This window comes from Gobio gobio (genome assembly GCF_949357685.1).
Source record: "Gobio gobio genome assembly, chromosome: 24".
NCBI lineage: Eukaryota > Metazoa > Chordata > Actinopteri > Cypriniformes > Gobionidae > Gobio > Gobio gobio.
Window position 1 is genome coordinate 16,612,822 of NC_137120.1, and position 23,581 is coordinate 16,636,402.

The window sequence follows — 23,581 nt, forward strand, 5'->3', positions numbered from 1 at the left end:
GGTGAACTAACCCTTTAAGTTTAAGTAAGGGTTTTCAATTCTTTTAAAGTAAAATAAAGAAAGAGTATTGCAATAAAAAATAGTCTTTTTTCTCCTTAACCTCTTGCTATTCCTGTCGCCTAAGAATAGAATAACAAAAAACTGATGTGACAAGCCATCAGAACCAAACCAAAACGAAAACCGTGGTTAAAAACCGAGGTATGTATTGAACCGTGGACTAACTGTATTGTTGCATCCCTAATATATATATATATATATATATATATCAGTGATGCGCGGGTTGATCCAAAATGAGCGGGTGCCCGCGGCCACCGCGGTTGCCCGCGGTTACGAGTCATCCAAAAATATTTTTAATGATATTCGGGTCACGGTCGGTCGGATCGTCAATAAATCCTTATTTACCTTTTGAATGTTGAGCGTTATTAACTTTTGAATAAATGCTGACGCGGGACAAAATGCCCGATTTCCCAAAACGTTGAACTGAGCAATGCCATTGTACCATTTTAATAGGCTACTTTTAAACGCATTTAAAGTCAGTTTTATGTATTTTCTGAGAGGGGGCGGGATTTTTGTTGGGAAAGTCGGGGGAGAGACGCACACTTCGATTAGACTGGATAAACACATGCAGCATCTTAATTGTTAAGAAAATTAAACGAAATAAATGAATAAATCAAGCCTGTATTACATAACACTAGGCTATATCATACAGCATTCAGAAAAATAACAGTTTGCGCTCCTAAGGGCTTTCACACTTTTCCAAATGTTTTCCAAATGTGGGCTGATGAATTCTTCAAGCCGGGTCGAAACATAAACATCGCGTTCATCAATAATATGCATCTGGAGCTGAAATGGAAAATGATGGGCCGCCGCAAGAACTTCCTGCTCTCGCTGCTGCACCTCTGAGCACACCACGTCAGGGCCTGAAACATTTTCTCAATGGCCCAATGAGCTACGATGAGCATTTACTACTTTTAAAAAATGCGGGTCAGGAAGCGGGTCGGGTACAATATTTTCATCTTTTTTTTTTGCGGTCCGAGTTGCGGGCGGGTTAGTTGAAAACGTCGGTCGGGTGCGGGTTGTTTATACATTGACCCGCGCATCACTGATATATATATATATATATATATATATATATATATATATATATATATATATATATATATATATATATATATATATATAATATTGATATACATTGTTTTTTTTACATTAATCAGAATTGGACAGGACAAATAAAAATGCTTAATTGTCATGAAAGTAATGTTACCAATGCAAAATATGACATACCTTCTGTAACGCACTCACCACTACGCATTGCATATGAATTTGCACACAACTAGTTTTTGTCATTCCATTGCGCAGCTTTACCATCGCTTTTCTATGTAAACATGCACTTGACAAACACGTTTCACGGTTGTGCCTCACATCTTCTGCGTAAAAAAATCCATTCTCATTACCATAATGCATCCGGAAATGTTATAGACAGTTTTGTAATTCTTAATTTTCTCAATGGTGATTCATTACCATAATAATTTTCAAAAGTTTTTTTTTTTTACATCCGCATAAATTAGCCGAATTTTAAGTACAATATGATTTTTCATCACTCTTGACATAGCTCTCTTCAACTTTTAAAAAACATGTCTGTAGACCTTTTATTATTTTTCATTTTTCAAAAAAAACACATTCTGTGGTCTCATTTACCGCAGTTCAGCGAATTTCTGCAGGTGAATTCCAGTATAATCCAGAATAATTAATATTCGGTTTATATTACTTAATAACTTAAATTCACCCCATAATCAATAATATTGTACCTAAAATAAGCTTATTTTAAAACGATTGTGACTTTTGCATTGTGGCATTATATTCAAAACAATTAATCACATTAATTTACCGTAGTGCATAAAAATCTAATCCTCATTACCGTGATGCACTGAAATCCAATTATCATTACCGTAATGCACTGAAATATATTTCTTATTACCGTTATGCATAGAAATCTAATTCTCATTACCGTAATGCATAGAATTCTAATTCTCATTACCGTATTGCATTAAAATCTAATTCTCATTACCGTATTGCATTGAAATCGAATTATCATAACCGTAATGCACTAAAATCTAATTCTCATTACCGTAATGCATTGAAATCTAATTATCATTACTGTAATGCATATAAATCTAATTATCATTATTGTAATGCACTGAAATCTAATTCTCATTAGCGTAATGCATAGAAATCTGATTCTCTTACCGTATTGCATATAAATATAATTCTCATTACCGAAATCTAATTCTCATTACCGTAATTCACTGAAATCTAATTCTCATTACCGTGACGCATAGAAATCTGATTTTCATTACCGTAATGCAGTGAAATCGTATTCTCTAATTCTCATTACCGTGACGCATAGAAATCTGATTCTCATTACCGTTATGCAGTAAAATCATATTCTCATAACCTTATTGCATTGAAATCTAATTCTCTAACCGTACTGCATAGAAATCTAATTCTCATTACCTTAATACAAAGAAATCTAATTCTCATTACCGTAATGCATAGAAATCTAATCCTCATTACCCTCATGTTTCATATTACAACAGTAATGAATTGAATTATAATTAAAAATACACAGTGGACCTTTTGGTTGGTGAAATTTCATTTGCTAATGTGACCACACCTTTATGGATACACTAATTGGAGCTTTTTGTAATGTATTGCTTTTATTATATTGTCTGTTTTTTCCCCTTTTCTATCATAATTTATTAACTTAAAGCAACTAAAGTGTTACATAACTTGTGATGAGTATGTGTAATATACAAAATCCAACATTTTACACATTCTGAGCCTCTAAAGAATCGCATAGTGGTTGGATAATCTGACAATCCCTAAAATGTTTCATAATTGACTTGCTTTTGGAGCCAGTGTGTCCTCAATCATATCTTCCTGTGTGTTTGTGTGTCTGACCATCTGTTCATTAAGGGATATTACTCTATGAGCCCTTATGATGATGGATATGTAAGTTGCTGAATGTTTCATCGTCTTACTTCCTGTCTCCCTGCTCGGTCTTGCCTGCATTACCATCAGCCCTGCCTGTCTTCTTCCTCCTTTGTATTTCGTCCCAAGCGAGCCTTCTAGTTTATCTAGTTTTCATTAGATCACCCTAGTGTCATGGGATGTACATTCTTGTTCAGTATAAGAATGGTCCACTTTGTCCAACTGGCATGTACATTGTTGCTGAATGCCAAAAGAAGGACATATTACTGATTACTTTGAAGACTGCTTAGTATTTGTTTCACTTATTTGTCTCCAGTTTCCCAGAGTAGACCGTATAAATTCAACTGTTACAACAAGGACAAAACTTATATTGCAGGTCATATCATGAAAAATATTTCCCTTTTCCCTTTTGATATAACCTGTGCCTTCCTGGCGTCAGTTAAATAAATCACATACCTACATTTACACGTCAACAGTGCCAGTTTTTTGGTTCAGAAAACATGAGTCACTGGATTACGGTTAAGAAGAAAGGAAATAAATAAATAATTTGCCAAAGATGAATCAACTTTCACCCGTCTTATCATCTAAAAGGTCCCATGATGTGGATTTTTTTTATTATTTTATAATGTTTCCTGAGGTGTACTTATATTGTTAGTATGACTTTTACATCATAAAATGTCATAATTTAGAAATAAAAGGCATTTTTATGTCCTGATTTTAGCTCTCTGGCTTGAATGCTCTGTTTGAAGGGGTGTGTCTTCTGTGAGACTTCAGTGTAAATGCCCACTGTTGTGATTGGCTGACATCTTTGCATTTGAAATGCGTATTACATGAATACTTTTACTGATTTTTACTATTACAGCTGTCGAGATTAACAAATGGTGAAAGTGTTGATTATAGCATTATCTGCAGTGATGAGCATTGAGTATACAGACAATCTGTTGATTGCGTGAATGCAGTGATCTCGTTATTGCAACGCTATTTCTCTCACAAAATGTTTTCACCACAACTAACAGCAAACACAATATCGAAATGAATACAGTAAGAGCTTCGTTGTGCAGCATAACAGCGTCATTCATTACAACGGGTGTTTGGCCAAGTGTGCAGATATACTCGCGGAGTGTGATTGACAGCTTCGAACATTATAAAGAGAGTGTTCTTTGATCGTTTTCTGTAGTTTAATCACAATTTAAATAACAGATTTGTTTCATGCTACTAACAGAAACGATCGTTTAGACACTGGCTTGATTCACTGACACATAAACAATATTAAATGATTTAGAAAGAAAATCTGCGTGAACTTGAATAATTAGCTACACATCAGAAATCACTGATCACAAATCAGGCATTAATGAACACTGTTACTCACTGTTTGTTGCGGTGCTGTCGAATTCATATTGTAAAAGTCTGTTTGTAAAGCCTGTGCTGACAATGCGACTGAATTAAATTTAAAAAATAAACTGAATCCATTTTCTCCAAATTCTCTGGGCGGGCAAAGCAGAGAAAGGTGAGGTAACCTTTCCCCGTTATGATGACATATAAGATTCCAGATTGAGCTTTCATTTTCTCAATGGCAGAGCAGGATAACCAGGGCTTGGTTTACACCTATCACCATTTCTAGCCACTGGGGGACCATAGACAGGCAAGGGGAAAATATTAATGTTAAAAAACCTCACAAAGTGAAATTTTCATGCCATGGGACCTTTAAAAAATAGTTTGCAGACAAACTTTTAGTTGACTTGAAAAACCCTAGCCAGAAAGTTTGAAGGTTTTCAGTTTGAAATAGTTTAATTATTAGTTTAGTAGTTTTAAGAGCCAGATAGATAGATAGATAGATTTTAGCACGTTCTTAGCATGAATTAGCACTATTTAACACATTGCTAGCATGTTTTATCAGGTTGCTATCATGTTTTAACACATTGTTTGCATTAATTGGCATATTGCTAGCATGATTAACATGTTGCTAGCATTATTTAGCATGAAGTTAATATGATTTAGTACATTGCTTGTATGATTAGCATTATTTAAGATAGATTAGAAGTATTAGATACATTGCTAGCGTGTTTTATCATTTTGCTAGCATTAATTAACCCACTGCTGGCATTTTAACCCATTGTTTGCATTCATTATCATGTTGTTATCATGAATTAACACAATGCTACCATGAATTAGCATTTTTTGTTACCATAGCATGTTGCTACCATAACTTAGCCCATTGCTATCATGATTTAGCACATTGCTTGCATGATTAGCATGCTGTTAGCATGATTTAACATTTTGCTAGCGTGATTTAAAATTTTGATAGCATGATTTAAGACACGTGGATAGATTTGATCGGATCACACGGGCCAGCCTTTGCTTCCCACGTGCATCAAGGAGCCTTGGCCGCCCATCACCCTGTCACCGGTTCACCACTGTTCCTTCCTTTGACCACTTTTGATAGATACTGACCACTGCAGACCGGGAACACCCCACAAGAGCTGCAGTTTTGGAGATGCTCTGACCCATTCGTCTAGCCTTCACAATTTGGCCCTTGTCAAACTCGCTCAAATCCTTACGCTTGCCCATTTTTCACTAACAGGTGCCGTGATAAAGAGATAATCAGTGTTATTCACTTGACCTGTCATAATGTAATGCCTGATCAATGTATTACAACATCAAATCAACAGTGATCAAATATAAAGCAACATTTCAACATTAATAATAAATAAATGTTTCTTGAGCAGCAAATCAGCATATTAGAATGATTTCAGAAGGATCATGTGACACTAAAAACTGAAGTAAATTCAAACATAATCAAATAGAAAACAGTTATTTTAAATGTGTCACTGATTGTCCTGTATTTGTGATCAAATAAAAGCCTCTGTGAGCATTATAGACTTCCTTCATCCAGGATACACTCATTATGTCCAAACCCTCATCATTGTGAAATGCACATACGCAGACGTACTGCAAATATCCTCAGCAAACAATTGCGATTAGCCAAACTTGAGAATGTTCGCATACATAACTTTGGCTATCCGGAATGTTTGTTGAAGTCAAACTTGCATTATGTAACCAAACCTTCAGAGAAGGATGTTTACATTTGTACACTGACCATCAGCATTCCTTACTCTCCAAATAATGCCGAAGCTGGACTTGAGCTCACTCGAAATTAGATCCCGCAGGTGCAGCGTTGTAATGATCTTGGGGAATTCCTTTCACTAACCCCCCCCCCCCCTCCCCGAACCCTCCAGCTTTGCAGACCGGTCATTAATTTGTCTCAGGTCATTCTTTGCATGTAAATATACACGTACTGCATGCGGTCGCAACTGCTGTAAAACGCATGCTAGTTTATTACTGAATACTCACATTTAGCTAGAATCCCATAGACTAACCAGCGAAAAGTTCACTAACACACACACACAGGCATTTTATTTTTAGTTGCAGGCCAATGAATGCACAGATTCAAATGAGTTTTTCTTTTTCATTTAGGCATCCTCAATGCTGCGGGCATCGGTCGCACCTCAGTAAGTTGTTTTTTTTACTTTAAGATTGGTATAAAGTCTTGTCTCGGCAGTAATAGAGGGTATACAGTGACAAGAAATAGTTTGTGAACCCCTTGCAGAATCTGTGAATATTTGTAACAAAATAAGAGCACTCAAAAAAATGATTTGTTGAATTTACTCAAAAAAGCAGCGTCAAGTGGTTCCAACTATATTGAGTAATTTTTACAATTTAGTAAAGCTGTAAAATGTAAAGCTGACACAATTTCTTTGATTAAATACAAGCCATTTGAATTTGTCACTGTTACATAATATTTATATGTGCAGTTTACTTAATAATGTTATGTTATACCTTATTAAATTAACTATTTGCTCTACAAGTGTAAATGGAAAACTATTAAATGACAACAAGCATATTTTTAGAAACAAAATGCAAAAATGACTAATTGGACAAACTTAATTTAATTGAGTGTAGGAATTCCATCCAATGAATGTGTGTATATGAGTGCCCACAGCCTAAACACTGGCACCTGCATAATGGTAACCACAAAATCACAGAAACTCCTCTAAATGTCCAACATGAATTAAGCAAAACTGACAATACTCATTTTTAGTAGAAACAACTCAGTAAATTTAAGTTCATGTAGTTACATGAGTTTTTTAAGTAAAGTGAACAAGGATGATTTGAGTGCCTCTAACAACAGTGAAAGTACATTTTTTTGAGTGAGGGATCATACAAAATGCATGTTATTTTTTTTATTTAGTACTGTCCTGAAAAATATATTTTACAAAAATATCTTTACATAGTCAACAAGACCGAAAACACCCCCCTGAATTTATAAACAGTGACTCCGTGCAAAAGTTTATGAACCCTTGATTCATAATAATTAATAATAATTTTGTTTGCCCCGTTTTGTAAATCTGGCCCTTAAAGGGTCATAAAACCCCCCTGTTTTAGCAGCTGTCAGTTCTCACCCCAGTTTAGAAAAATGCTATAAAAGTGGGCGTGGTTAAGCTGCGGGGTGAGGGGAGACTGACTGACAACACAGCAACGGCTTCTGATTCTGAGTTTTATTTCACTCTCAGTAAAAGCATCCCCCAAAAAAATAGCATGCTGCAAAATATCATTACGTAACACAATATACACGTGGTTTCGTAAGCTCACCTTAAACAACACAAACACATAAAGTACATATCCTTTGACAGCTATCATTTATTGCACTAATAAATGCACAGCCATTCGCATGTTCATGATATACATCATTGATAACTTTTGAGATTCATTTGGCAGCGTTTTATGAGCCGTTTGATCGGTTAATGGGCCTGTAAAGAGCGGTTACACTCACAGTGGGGATGAATTGTGTTTGTTTCGAAGACTCAGGATCTACTGGAGAGAACTTATGCGACACAGAAACTCTTACAATGCAAAATCAATTACTTGTTTTTGATCCATTAATGCATCTCTCACTTACTAAATGTGATCTCACTCTTTGAAGCACCTGTCAATCAACGCGTGCTGCTGTAAGGACACGCAGACTCATGAATAATTAAGCGAGGCCTCTTCTCATAGGATAAGGACACGCAGACTCATGAATAATTATGAGACACCGATGAGTCATCGCCATACTATAGTACGAGAAAACGTCACATTCTGTGACGTGCAAAAAGGTTTAAAATTAACTCGTTTTCTCCTACGAAAAACGAATGGATGGTAACATTGACTTCTATGATGCTCAACACTCATAACTGTTAAAATCTCAAAAAATGTGGTTTAGGGTTTCATGACCCTTTAATGTAAATCAGGGGTTTTCACACTTTTTTTTTATGCCAGGAGCCCCTAAATATGGTGATCCGTTTGCATGGCCCCCTTTTTAAAAATATATATAATTTTCAAGTATGAACACATAAATGTTATGTGGAATATAAAAAAAAGTGCTGTCAATAGATAAAAAAATGAACGAATTAAATGCAATTTTTTTTTCTGTAATTCATTGCGATTAAAAAGTTTTAAATATTTTTATATTGTAATAATTTCACAGTTATTCCCCAAATTAATCTAGAAACAAGAGTAGAAAGGCAAGTATCACTGATCTCTATGAAATTGATTTTTTCTAACATTAATGATAGACATTCAACACTACAGTATAAATGAAATCTATATCAATTTCAACATTTATTAGGCTTTTAAAAAATAGCAACTTTTAATTTAAGTGAACTTAAAACAATCTTCATATAAACCCATTCTAATAAATGTCATATTTACCTGTGGCCAAATATACAGAAATTAAATGAAGTTATCAAACACTTTACAGTCTTAACTGCATAAATAATCAATTAAATATAATTTAATCCTTATTAAAGCTACAGTGTTCTCTGTTCCCTTTGTTCTTTGATGAACATTAATGACAGACATCATTAGTGGCACTTTAAGATCTGCCACTGCCGAACATGACGCGGATCTGACGCACTGTCACGTGCGTCTAATTTTTTCACAACTCTTTAATTTAATTTAAGGCAAGGCAAGATTATTTATTTAGCACATTTCATACACTATGGTAATTCAAAGTGCTTTACACAGAAAGGAAATTAAAATAAATCACAAAATAAAAGTAAGGAAAATTAAAACAGTTATAAAAGAAATTAAAAGAGAAAAAGATGATGCATAATAAATTTCTCATTAATTAATTTCCGCTTCTGGAAATGTCGGACATCTCCACCAGATCCGATCTTTCACCTAAAAACGGCCAGGCAGAGCTGGAATATATCATCATTAATCGCTCCGATTAATCACACACACAGTTTCAATTTCTCTTCCAGAAACTTCTTAACTGCGCTGTATTTACCCATGTGATCTCAATTTCTCTTCCAGAAACTTCTTAACTGCGCTGTATTTACCCATGTGATCTCAATTTCTCTTCCAGAAACTTCTTAACTGCGCTGTATTTACCCATGTGATCTCAATTTCTCTTCCAGAAACTTCTTTAAGACGTTACTTAACTGCTCTTATGAGAAAACTTGACAAAATGGGCATTTTGGCATAGTTCTGGATTCTAAAACTGGATTCTGGTGCACGTCTTTCTGTGCGTTGTGTGTGTCATATATATATATATATATATATATATATATGCGCTAAATATTTATAGCGCATCAAAATAAAAAAAAATATTGCATGCGCTAATTTTGACAGGACTAAAACAAATCTATATTTTGTTCCCAGAATTAAATAATTCTCATTGAGATATATCACTGATTCTTGAGATAAGGGACAAAACATGTCCCAGACACAAAAGCCCTATTTATGTTAAAAAGTAAGAATGTCAACACAATAAAAATACTTAAAAAGTTACAACTAAGGGAAATTTGTATACTCAGGACATTTATTGCTTATTCTTTTAAATACTTGGAAACACATGTAATTTAACCTGTCCTCAGCATGAGGTCACAATGTAAAACTGCCAAACAAAGTGTTTAAAAATGCAACAAATGATAAAATACACAGTTACATTAAAAGGCGGAGATCTTTAAGATATCAAACAATACAACAAGTAAATATTGAATTATATTTTCCATTAAAAATAGCTATAAAAGTTGTGTCCTCACTTTGCGTCAACTCTGCCTGATTTATTCAGAATTATATAAAATCCTGACAGTGTCATGGGCAGCTTTAACTCTGAGGAGCACTTACTTTCCTGCTCATTGTGGATCTCATGACACAAAGTCCTTGAAGTTATAGATTTTTTTTATATTTTAAACAAACAATATTGAAGTCTCTGCGGTCATAGCCTTAACATGTCAACTCCGTCATCGCAGTGTAATAGTTTCTGTAAATAGTTATGGGATAAATCTTGCCATTTTGATATGTTTATTAAGGCAGCTACAACTGAGGAAAAAAACGAAATTACTCCACTTTACAACACGTGATTAAAGGGGCTATATGCAACTTTTTCCCCAAAATAAACGTAACAATAGCCTTTTTATTTTACCATTTATGACTCAAACATCTCCTGATGAGCATACTGACACCTTGTCCGCTCACAGTGGGTGCACCTATAAGCCTGTATCCTATTTTTCCTATTTTCTGTTGGGTCGTTTTTTTCCCGCGCTGTCTGCGGATGTGACGTCACCACCGCTGCGAGAGCGAGCAGAAAATAAGAGCAGTTCTGTTTTTTGGCCACAGGTGTCAGTCGCGAGTTTAAATTTCAGAAAAACGCATATAGCCCCTTTAAGGTGGAAAAACACTCAATTTTGTCAACTCCGTCAGACGTCAACAGACGTCAGGTTTTATGTCTGATAGTTGACAAATGCGCTCAAAAAGTCTGTATAATGTGATTTAATATGTGTTCTTGCATATGGGGAATTCTTCTAATGCTGTTTCATGATTCTATTTACATATACTGTATATTTGGCCTCAGCTCAACCTTTGTTGTTCATAATAGTGTGAAAACAAACAAAAAATAAACTGAGAATGTATTTTATGATTTAGATCCTTTACTGAACGCAAGTATTACATAACTGAAGATTTTACATTGTTTTTGGATAGATTAAATTAAATTAGCATGCTTTTTAGTGTGTCTGACGGAGTCGACACAAATTACGTTATGGACTTAATAAATATAATTTAAAAAAAAAAATTGTTCCCTTACATGGTTCATTATCTGAGACCTTTGTCTACAAAAATACCATTTTTTTTATAATGTAGTGTTATTTTTTAACATTTTAAAACATGTTTTGTCCCTTATCTCAAGAATCAGTGATATAATTATATTAGGATGTATTATATTATAAATATTGAATATTATTATATTATATGTAAAAATCTACAGCTGTCAATAAAACAATTGCATTTTAGACACTCGTCCTGTAAATGTTCTAAATAATGTTTTGAATTGATTTAATGAACATCTTAAGCAGCTGGTTAACTTTGCCATATTGTTTTTGTCAAGTCATTCAAAAGTAATTATGCAAATGCAATCAAACCAGACCTTGGAAACATGATCTGTTTTGAGATGGAAAGACATTCTTTTCAACGGCACAAAATTCCCGTTAGCAACCTGAAGAGCAAGGTGTCATGTGCCGATTTACCATCTGTTTACTTCCTGCTATCAGGAGACCCAAAGACGTGCCGTTGCTGCCTTCGCTTGACTACGAGAAGCTGAAGAAAGACCTAGTGAATGGATCAGATCGACTGAAGGCTTTGCTGCTTCAAGCTTTGCGCTGGGTAACTCAGAATTACTGTTAGGAAACGAAAAACACCAGCACACTTGGCGGGGATTGTATCCCATAGTTTCTGCCGCAATATCAGAATCACTACAGTTACAGATGTTTTCTAAGTCAAGGATCACTGTTAGTATCACTCAAACATGATAAAATAGGTTACAAAAACAAACAAACGAGGAACCAGAGAAAAAATAGAGACTTTGGATTGGATCTTTTGACAACAACTGCATAGAAACTTGTTTTATCTCCATGTTTGAGGTATTTTCTGTCCTTTAGAATACACATTGAGATACACAAATTGGTTTTCGCATTACATGCCAATTTTCTTGTAATTTCTCATTGGTCGCCAGAGGTTGACTCGATCTCTTCATGGTGAGCAAAGAGACACGGTTCTGCAGGCCTTCATCAGCAATGATCTTCTGGAGTGGTACAGTACCAAACAGGTACATTACAAAAATGCTAACAACTTTTTTTGTGTATTGTATGAAAACTGCATGCAGAATCATTTTATATTTCTAAGATAATATTCAAAAAATAGCTTTATAGTCAGTTGTTATGTCTGACCCAGGATCTGGGTAACACAAAATCTATCAAAACACTGGGTTGTTTTTACATCTGACCCAGGATCTGGGTATCACAAAAACTACCCTAACACTGGGTTGTTACGTCTGACCCAGGATCTGAGTTACACAAAAACTACCCAAACACTGGCTTGTTACGTCTGACCCAGGATCTGAGTGACACAAAAACTACCCTAACACTGGGTTGTTACGTCTGACCCAAGATCTGAGTTACACAAAAACTACCCAAACACTGGGTTGTTACGTCTGACCCAAGATCTGAGTTACACAAAAACTACCCAAACACTGGGTTGTTATGTCTGACCCAGGATCTGAGTTACACAAAAGCTACCCAAACACTGGGTTGTTACATCTGACCCAGGATCTGAGTTACACAAAAACTACCCAAACACTGGCTTGTTACGTCTGACCCAGGATCTGAGTTACACAAAAACTACCCTAACAGTGGGTTGTTACATCTGACCCAGGATCTGAGTTACACAAAAACTACCCAAACACTGGCTTGTTACGTCTGACCCAGGATCTGAGTTACACAAAAACTACCCAAACACTGGCTTGTTACGTCTGACCCAGGATCTGGGTATCACAAAAACTAACCAAACACTGGGTTATTACGTCTGACCCAGGATCTGGGAAATACAAAAACTAACCAAACACTGGGTTGTTACGTCTGACCCAGGATCTGAGTTACACAAAAACTACCCTAACACTGGGTTATTACGTCTGACCCACGATCTGGGTAACACAAAAACTAACCAAACACTGGGTTGTTACGTCTGACCCAGGATCTGGGTATCACAAAAACTAACCAAACACTGGGTTATTACGTCTGACCCAGGATCTGGGAAATACAAAAACTAACCAAACACTGGGTTGTTACGTCTGACCCAGGATCTGAGTTACACAAAAACTACCCAAAAACTGGGTTGTTAGGTCTGACCCAGTGTCTGGGTAACACAAAAACTACTGAAACACTGTGTTGTTATGCCTGACCCAGGATCTGGGTAACACAAAAACTAACCAAACACTGGGTTGTTAGGTCTGACCCAGGATCTGAGTTACACAAAAACTACCCAAACACTGGGTTGTTTCGCCTGACCCAGGATCTGAGTTACACAAAAACTACCCAAACACTGGGTTGTTTCGTCTGATCCAGGATCTGAGTTACACAAAAACTACCCAAACACTGGGTTGTTACGCCTGACTCAGGATCTGGGTAACACAAAAACTACCCAAACTCTGGGTTGTTGTGTCTAACCCAGGATCTGGGTAACACAAAAACTACCTAAACTCTGGGTTGTTGTGTCTAACCCAGGATCTGGGTAACACAAAAACTACCCAAACTCTGGGTTGTTGTGTCTGACCCAGGATCTGAGTTACACAAAAACTACCCAAACACTGGGTTGTTTCGTCTGACCCAGGATCTAATTTACACAAAAATTGCCCAAACACTGGGTTGTTACGCCTGACTCAGGATCTGGGTACCACAAAAACTAACCAAACACTGGGTTGTTACATCTGACCCAGGATCTGAGTTACACAAAAACGACCCAAACTCTGGGTTGTTACGTCTGACCCAGGATCTGAGTTACACAAAAACTACCCAAACACTGGGTTTTGCTTTTCGCAGTTTAAAATGAGGACAGTTATGTAACAAAAATGGGCGACCCGGGTCGATCACGTCAACTTAGATCTTTAAGCCTTATGCTTTACTGACTACGCCACTGAAAACGTTAAAATACGTCCGTTTTTTTAAATCTTGTTTTTCCCAAGCAGGCATTGTTAGGTGGAGATAGTGCAAATAGCACTTGCCAACAAGGCACGCTATTTGCACTTGGTGTAAATAGACAAAAAATGTATTCTGTCTATGACCTACTTCTCTTCTAAAATGTTTCATTTCAGGTATTTAGGATGAATCTGAATGTGGACGATCAGGCTTCAGAGGTTAACGTGACATGACTAATTTCCTATCATTGTCACCAAGTTCCGTGAGGCAATCTAGTCAGCTCTTTGTGCGGGCTGGAAGATTATATCTCACTATAATCCAGAATAAATAAAATAGTCCTTTGCAAAAACACACATTGTACCAAAAGTAGCTTTTTGCCTAACTGGTTTTGTGTACTTTGCAGAAAACTGTTCTTCATCTAATAAAATCCAAAAATGAGATTGTCAGACAGTATATGGCACGACTCATCAATGCATTTGCCTCATTGTGTGATGGTAAGTGACTTTTTTCTTTTTCTTTTTCTTCTTTAAAGCAGTTTGTGCGACAGAGACTGTAAACAAACTAAAATCCACCAATCATAAACACACACATCCCTCCATCGCTCTAGGTGGCGCTACAGTACGCAAAGTTTTTACGTAACTCCAGAACTGAATGGGCTAGAATCAAAATTTGACCCTGAATCAATTGAGCATGTGCCCTTTGGCATTTTTTGAAAAACGTTTTGGAACTTAAAGTTACCTTTTCAACCCGCTTTGTACAGTTTACAATGTCGGTAGTCTATGAAAATGACCAATGTTTACTCGTTCTCTGTGTCACCTTTACCCAGAAATTCATGTTTACTTGTCAGCAAAAGTCTAGACAGCTCCAGAGCTCTTGTGAAAACTACACATTATACTTCCACATTTTTGTATCGCCGCCAACACACAGTTGGTTTGACAGATTATTAGCAGAACAGTTATTGTAAGAGTAGGTTTATCACTGAAAATAAACTGTGCTATGGTAAAAATGGAACAATATGGAAACTAAACAGTTAACACTATTGTGACTAAACGTTTGCTAAGAAGTATTTCCTGGTTGGTCACACAGATAAGCTGCGTCTGAAATCGAATACTTCTCCACTATATAGTATGTGAAAAACAGTATGCCAACACACAGAGTAGTATGTCCGAATTCATAGAATTCGAATTGGAATTAGTAATCTGAGCTATTTGCATGCTAATGCATTTGTTACTCAGAAAACCAGAGTAAACATTACTTGACTGGTTTGAGTACCATTTTGCCAAAGCAAAAAAAACAGGTGGGGAGGCAAAAGTTTTTTGAGGCGGGGCAATTCTTAATAGACTTTTCACTAATTTCCTCCACTTCTACAGTCATCGTTCTTCTTAGTTGCATTTACTCATTTTCTAGTCATCTTGAATGTTATTGACAATACAACTTAATATTTTGGGAGAGCGTCACATAAGCTGACTTCATAAATATTTGTTGATTTCTTACCATTTCTTAACACCATTATGGTGATTAGTGTTCCCTTTGGTTGGGGACTTGTAACTTCATTTATATTATCGTAAATCTCTTCCTATTAATGCAGCGATGCAACAAGAAATCACAGTTATCTGATTTGAAAGGAAGGGAAGTAACATTTAAAAAATTGAATGCCAATTAATGATCTTTTAACATTTTATTGCTAACACTTATGACAAACTTTTAATTGTGTTGATATCATCCCTCTATATTTGTGACAATATCTTACAGTTGACCATGCTTGAGTCACACACAGACTTCAACATTCAGCATGCAAAACACAACAATGATAACAATGTTAATAAGACCATTACAAGTTTATTTGCTGTCGTTATTGGGGTTATACTGACAAAATACAGCAAATAAAATGGTAAAATAAAGCCAAAACTAATCAAACGAAGCAATTAATTTATTCGTGACGCAATGTATTCTGAGAGTACACTTCCTCAGATCACAGATAGAATTATGTCGACACAACTTAAATGGTTTAAGTAAGAAGAACTTGATGCAATTAAGCTTACTTAATTGAGTGTTAAGTGCATTCATGCTAGTTGAACTACTAAAAATATGTTCACTTTACTTGAAGAAAACGTTGAAACCGATTGCACATCGTTTTTTTAAGTCACCATAGCTGAAAATGACAGATTAAAACTATGTTGAGTATAATAGTATTTAAGATGTTTGCAGAACATAATATAACACTGTTAGTTAAAGGTGAACTATGTAGGATTTTTGCAGAAAAATATCCAGAAACCACTAGGCCAGTGTTATATATTTTGTTCATTTGAGTACTTAGAATATCCCAAATGTTTTAAACTATTTGTAAATCGTGAGAAAATTGCTATTTTAACCGAGGAGCCGGGACGTGTGAGCTATGCGTGTGAGGGAGTCGCCTGTCGATTGCGTCATATCTGCGTCACCCTCGGTCTCCGGTTTTATTCAGTGAAACACTTTACTCTCACTGCAGTGTGAACAAGTGTCATAGCAGCCGCCGAGCGAACGTCATAACTTCCTTTTCAACACACTCAGATATATCTAATACGATAAACAGAGTTGGGTTACCTCAGACTCATGACTGGAGAAGAGGAAGTGCCGCCGGCAACCGTGTCATAATAAAAGTCCCGCCAGCGACTATGCCATAATAACAGTCCCGCTCTTCAATCGCTCCTGCGGCCTTGCTCAGCTCCACAACACTCGCTCCTGCTCTACTTCAGACTACAGTAATGCTAATAATCGCATCCATGAACATGATTTCTGCCCGAGTCCTATCCTGACTGTTTCCCACCGGCTGTGAGGTGAAAACCACATGTCCCGAGATTCTGCGCTCAAACGTGCCGTCATCAAACTACGCCTTTGTTTTGAACAGGCGACCTCTAGTGGACGGAAAAGTTACATAGTGTAGCTTTAAATGGAACTACTCAAGTATTCTTACGATTAAACCTTAAGTAAGATTAGTAAATATCTAGAGTATGTTAACTAGAATTGGCATTTAACTAACTTGATATGTATTGCTTAATTCACTTGGGAGGTGTTAGCTTTCTGTACTTTTAGCTGATTATTAAATTAACTTCAGTTTTCCCTTTAAGTTTGCTTTGCAAAAATAAGGCAATCGGTTTCCAAACTTTTTTTAAGTAAACTGAACTTGTTAGAATTTAAATGCATGCTGCTTTTTCGATGAAGACGTTTATTCAGTGTTCCTGAATTTAATGGATTTAATGTAGGCCTATGTATTACATACATTTAACGTTTTAAAATGATCATAAAACTTGTCTTGTGCTATGAAATGTTTTTTTCTGAATGTTCCGTGTGCAATGCAAATGCCGTTTGTGCATGTATTTGTTTGGGCTAGAATAGAAACATGAAATGCGGCAAGTCTAATGTCAAACGTTAATTTACTGCAGTGCCACGTTCAACAAACATTTGTCAAAAGCCTAAAATCCAGTTATATGATGAGCTTTTTGGCATCAATGACACCGGTTTAGCTCAAGTTTAGACATCCATCAGTTTTCTGTTGTCTTGCATGCATGTACCTTGATCTGTTTATATATTCGTTTTTCTTGCTAGTACAGCCATGCATGAATGAATTAGTTCAGTATTTACATTTTACAAAGCAAATTTGGAGTTGACATGTCAGTGTCACAATACTATTCTCAAATTACTGAAGTTTTTTGCTTTTTTAAAGCAACCGTCTTTATCAAAAGACGAATATCAAAAAGGTGATTTATGAAGTTGGCTACTATGACGTGTAATATTTGGGGGAGCAGCATGTATTCTGACAAGAAAATGTCATTCAAGTGTCATACATGCAATTTGACTATATCAGCTTGTAGGCTTGAAACACAAACATGAGCCCAGCCCTTTATGAAATAAAGATGACTTTTGAATGTTTTGTACATTAATAACCTTGCACACTATGTGATAGCTTGCATGAAAACTGCTTTAATGACAAGCTGACTGCTTTTTGGCGCAGTTCGAATCCCGTTACAAATGTATGACTATATTGGCGTTTTTGTTAAACAAACTTTTGCAATTGCAGTAATGAAATCTCTTATGTTTTCATCTTTGCAATAATACATCATCATTTAGTGCAAATGTTCAATTGTAATGGACGTATTGCACAGGCTTTCGGAATTGACGAACAGCTCCGTCTAAAACTTCAGATGAGGTTTTTTTTTTACTGATTAGAAATGCAGAACACCACACAGCAACTTTTCGGCATTGCACCAAGCAAAAATCAATCGTAATCATAACAAAAGGTAAAGATAAAGCATCTAACAAGGTCTATGCACGTTCATTCGAGTGGATTGTTTTCCCCCACGGCATAAACGGATGTGATGTTTTTGTGGGCGTTCCAAGTAATGCCGACCAAGTCTATTTGTTGTGTTGATGAATATCACTATTGACAGTAGAAATTAAAAAATTTTCCCACCAAATATCGACAAAATACATCAGTACGTATCTTGGCCCTATAGCCCAAACAGATTAAAGTAAAAATGTGTTCATTAATGGTTCTCAATTCTCAAAAATGTTGGTACAAAATATTTACAATGACAATTATATAAATTGTGTATACATCTCCAAGGCTCAAGATTTTATTGGCACAGACAGTAATTTTGGTCGGTGTTGTGTCATAGCTGGGGGCGGAGTTGGTGTGGGGGCGAAGGCCTTTGACGTAATTTTGTGTGAATATGTCCGTTAAAAAATGCGAGAAGACATGAAAGAGAGCTCAATTCAACATTCGCATATTGTCTGAGAAGTGGCTTTCTGGGTGTGTGCGTGCACAACATCTTTCACATCTTCTTGCGCTTGAATATTTAAATTGGCAGGGCTTAAAAACACGTGCAGTTGATGCAGCATAGGCCCGTTTATGCCGGCCCCAGGGCATCGGGCATTCCTTATTGTCGAGCCCTTATTTCTGTCTTTAGCTCTGAAATGTGTTTTGTTGTCGTCTCATGCACTTTTGCACACCCAGGGCGCATGTACCTGTCTCAGATACCATCTTTACTGAGGTTTCTGCTTGACTGTCTGAAGACTGAAGAGAAAGAGTCTGTAACTCGAGAAAACGTGCTCGCGGCACTGCAGAAACTCAGCCTCAGGTACGCCATTTGTTCAAATGGAAATAAAACATACAGACTGTAATAATATGTTTTCTGTTGTTTTTTTAAATGTACTTCAAAATGCAAAAAAAAGGACTCCAGTTTTTGTCCAATCAAATTTTTTTTTTAACAATACGATCTACAACAAACTAGCAAGTAGGTTTATGGCTGTGACGTAAACTAATCTTGGAAGCTTGTTTCCGCCACAAAAAAAGTAGGTAAATTTTATCTCACAATTCAGATTTTTTTTCTTGCATTTGCGAGTTTATATCTCACAATCCGGAGAAAAAAAGGCAGTTATAATCTCACAATTGCACAAAAAAAAGTCAGAATAACACGTTTATATATCGCATTTCAGACTTTATAATTTGCATTTGTGAGTTCATGTCTAGGAAATTAATTTTTTTTTTTTCGCAATTCCAAGTTTATAACTCACAATTCAAATTTTTCCCCCCAGAATTGTGAGATATAAATTTGCAATTGTGAAAAAATAGAAGTCAGAATTGTGACATAAAATAATAATTACCTTTTTTAATTACAAATTTATATCTCACAATTCTGCCCTTTTTTTGCAATTTCAAATTTATATCTCACAATTCTGGCTTTTTTGTTGTTGCAATTTTGAGTTTATTTCTTGCAATTCTGGGGGGAAAAAATAGAAGTGTGAGTTATAAACTCGGAATTGCGGAAAAAATTTTTTTATTTCCAAGATATGAACTCACAAATGCAAATGATAAAGTCTGAAATGCGATATATAAACTTGTTATTCTGACTTTTTTTTGTGCAATTGTGAGATTATAACTGGCTTTTTTTATCATAATTGTGAGCTTGCAATTGCGAGAGAAAAATTCAGATTTGCAAGAAACTTGCCATCAGCATTTATAAAGTCCGAATTGCGAGATATAAACTTGCCTTTTTTTTTTTCAATTTCGAGTTTATATCTCACAATTCTGTGGGGGGGGGGTGGGGGGTAGAAGACTTTTTTTTTTCTTTTGCAATTGTGAGATTATAACAGGCTTTTTTTCTCATAATTGTGAGCTTGCAATTGCAAGAGAGAAGGGGGATAGTGGGGGATAGAATTGTGAGTTATAAACTCGGAACTGTGAAAAAAAATGCCAATTACCTTTTTTAATTGCAAATTTATATCTCACAAATCTGCGTTTTTTTGCAATTTCGAGTTTCACAATTGTAAGTTATAATTGCGATTATACTGTATAAACTTTTTTTTGCAATTGTGTAATTATAACTTGCAATTCTGACTTTTTTTTCTCAGAATTGTGAGATATAAACTCGGAATTGTAAAAAAAAAAAATTGTCAGATACAAGGCTGCAGTTACCCATTTTTTATTCCCTGGTGATTTGAAAGAAAGAAAAAAAAAGTGATATTTCTCATCATCATCCTTTTTCAATAAGAAATACTTCAAGTGATTTACTTCAAGTGATTCATGGGGTCTTTATAAAAAGCCTAAAAACTGAATGTTTGTATATGTTGTGCAGGCGAGCACAGCAGTCTGCTATGATCAGAGACGGTCTAATCGGCTGGTTGGTCAAAGAGCTCCATGACTCCGACTGTCTATCCGACTACACACTTGAATACGCCATCTCCCTCCTCATGAACCTCTGCCTGCGCACTCAAGGTAACGCAGAGTTATTAATCAATGACCATATCAAAGAAATCAAGATGCTTATAAGCAATTATATTGTGTGCATTCATCATCCTTTGTTCAGTTTGTTTAGACTTGTATTTGCATTGCTTCTAGTAGTCTTTACTTTAGCAGCTCAGTGTTTACTTTGGTATGACGCTCATGTTTCAGGAAAGCAAAAGTGTGCGGAGGAGGCCAAGCACGTCCTGAAAGTGCTGACGGAGCTCCTGGGACACGAGAACCATGAGGTAAATCGATAATTGCTCAACTGCTGTCAACCAACTGGGCGTATTATTTGAGTTTGTTCTCCCCTCACCGCCTTCGTCACTAGATATACTGAAGGTTTAAATTTAGCTTAGTCCTTTCTGCGTCAACCGGTTCTCAAATAAGAGGGCTTTTGTGAACTTTGGATTAAAAAGTTTGTCTTTCAAGTGTGCCATGAACGTTTCACTCCCTTTTTGAAAATATTCAAATGGAGAATCAAACTTACACTTTATATTCATTAATGAATTCGCTCACAGGCCCCAAAAATTATACAAAAAATTGCAATAATGAAACTTAATAGTGCAATCAACTATTAATTATAAACTATTAAACAATATTTAAAATTGTTTTAGTTAATTTTATATTAGCTGATATACATTTTAATTTGTCCCCACATTTTTGACTAATTGTGTAATAAATACAGTAGAATAATAGAATATTAAAAGACATATATAATAGTAAACGTCATTTAAATGAAACCCATTTAAATAAAAAAGGCACAATTTATAAGTAAAGTCATAGAGTTTTATACAATACAGATTGTTTTGTAGGAGCTTCACAGTTATAAGCAGGAAAATAAGTGAAAATGTTGCAAAATTCCAGTAGTCATGAAAGACAGTAGTCATTCATTATTTAGTTAAGTGCTGATCTCATTCAGTTGAATGGCAGTGGTTCATCAATTATCAAGCAAAGCATCATAATTGTGTACAAAACAAATTTGTAAGCTTTTAAGCTTTTTTTAGATCAAAATGTTTTTGAGATGCCAAAGTTTCTAATGTTCACTGCATGTTTGTGTTCATGTGTGTGAATGTAGATTCGGTACTATGTGAATGGAGCTTTATACAGCATCCTGTCCATGCCAGAGATTCGAGAGGAAGCCAAGCAGATGGTACGTGTTTAATCATGGTTCATTCACAATAGTTTATGAGTATTTTATTTTTACAGTGTTTATTACTTTAGCGATAACATTCAAACCTAAGTTAAACAGTGACATATGTGCCCATGTAGACGTCACAAGTGAGAAGGCTCATTTTCAAAAAGAAATGTTTGATAGTCAAATTCCCGGTGAAAAACGACACTACCCATTATCCTTAAGTGAAATCCACCAATCAGAAAAGTCACTGTCAAACAGAAATGTTGCTGAAATAGCTCAGGAACAAGCACCCAATCCCATAAAACACTGCAAATGATGCAGCTCACTCACTAATTATATATTTATATACGCTTCTAGATTTCTATATAGATTTATATAGAAAGTAGGGCTGTCAAAAGATTAATCGCGATTAATCGCATCCAAAATAAAAGTTTGTGTTTATTGTGTTCATTTGAACTTTTCATTCATCACAGAATCCTAAAGAATTATCACAGTTTCCACAAAAATATGAATCAGCACAACTCCGAATCAGATCATCATATTAGAGTGATTTCTGAAGGATCATGTGACACTGAAGACTGGAGTAATGATTGATCACAGGAATAAATTACATTTTAACTAATGGGTGATTCTATAATTGCAGGTACATTTGGTTTCTGCTTTTTTCAAAGGGTTATATTTAGGGGCCAAGCACCGAAGGTGCGAAGGCACCTATTGAAACCGTTCCCGTTCTTATTATTATTATTCATCTTCTTCTTCTTCTTCTTCTTCTTCTTCTTCTTCTTCTTCCGCCACGAAGTCTATGGCAGCCCATAGAACCGTATGGTAAAAAGTTGTGAAATTCGGCACATTAATAGAGGACAGTCTGAAATGTCACCGTAGCAAATTTGGAGTCTCAAACTCAATCCCTCTAGCGCCACCATCAGTCCAAAATTTGACTCATGTTTATGCTAATTACTTTTGAACCATAAGGGCTAGAAACAAAATTCTTTTTTCCTCTGATTCCTTGGCTCAAGACGATTCGATTGCACCCTATGACGTCATTTTCCGTCATAAAAATTTTCCCGCCATTTTGAATTTTCCAAAAAACCTACTTTTACAAACTCGTCCTAGACGGTTCATCCGATTTGCACGAAAACTGAACCAGATCATCTTCAGACCATGTTGACAAAAAATCTTGCAAATCAAGTTGATTCGTCAAATCATTTGCGATAAACGCGCAAACAAATTTTACGTAGCGGTTGCAAAAACACTCTTAAGGCAATATCTCCGCAACGCTTTATCGTATTCAAACCAAACTTGGTAAATGTCATCACAAGCATGACTTGAGGCAACATCCAGCGTTTCGGCGCAGCGCCACCTACTGGTCCGGAGATGCGAAAAATTGCTATTTTTGCTTATAACTTTTGAACCGTTTGTCCAAAAATCATAAAAGTGGTCTCGTTACATTCAGGACGGCATGCCGAGTCGTCTGATAGTCAAATTTACCATATCGGCCATTTTGGCTGTCGGCCATTTTGAATTTTGTCAAAAAATGCTATATTTTACAAATGCATTAGTATATTGTTACTAAACTCGGTATGTGACTTCCTTGCTATGCCCTGAAGATACTCAAAAAGTTTTCGGGCAGTGCCACCTTGTGGTCAAAAGATATAACAAACTTGACAAAAATGCTAATAA

At 35.9% G+C, this 23,581-nt stretch overlaps 1 protein-coding gene across 1 annotated transcript in view; it reads left to right on the top strand.

Moving 5' to 3' along the window:
* armc9 (armadillo repeat containing 9) overlaps positions 1 to 23,581 on the top strand; it is a 99,176-nt gene that overhangs the window by 14,293 nt on the left and 61,302 nt on the right. Inside the window, exons 10-18 of the mRNA XM_079808655.1 lie at positions 2,980 to 3,015; positions 6,469 to 6,503; positions 11,586 to 11,697; positions 12,047 to 12,139; positions 14,407 to 14,497; positions 18,997 to 19,120; positions 20,618 to 20,757; positions 20,935 to 21,011; positions 21,842 to 21,916. Of these exons, the coding sequence (XP_079664781.1) occupies positions 2,980 to 3,015; positions 6,469 to 6,503; positions 11,586 to 11,697; positions 12,047 to 12,139; positions 14,407 to 14,497; positions 18,997 to 19,120; positions 20,618 to 20,757; positions 20,935 to 21,011; positions 21,842 to 21,916 (783 nt within the window). The remainder of the gene's footprint in view (positions 1 to 2,979; positions 3,016 to 6,468; positions 6,504 to 11,585; positions 11,698 to 12,046; positions 12,140 to 14,406; positions 14,498 to 18,996; positions 19,121 to 20,617; positions 20,758 to 20,934; positions 21,012 to 21,841; positions 21,917 to 23,581) is intronic.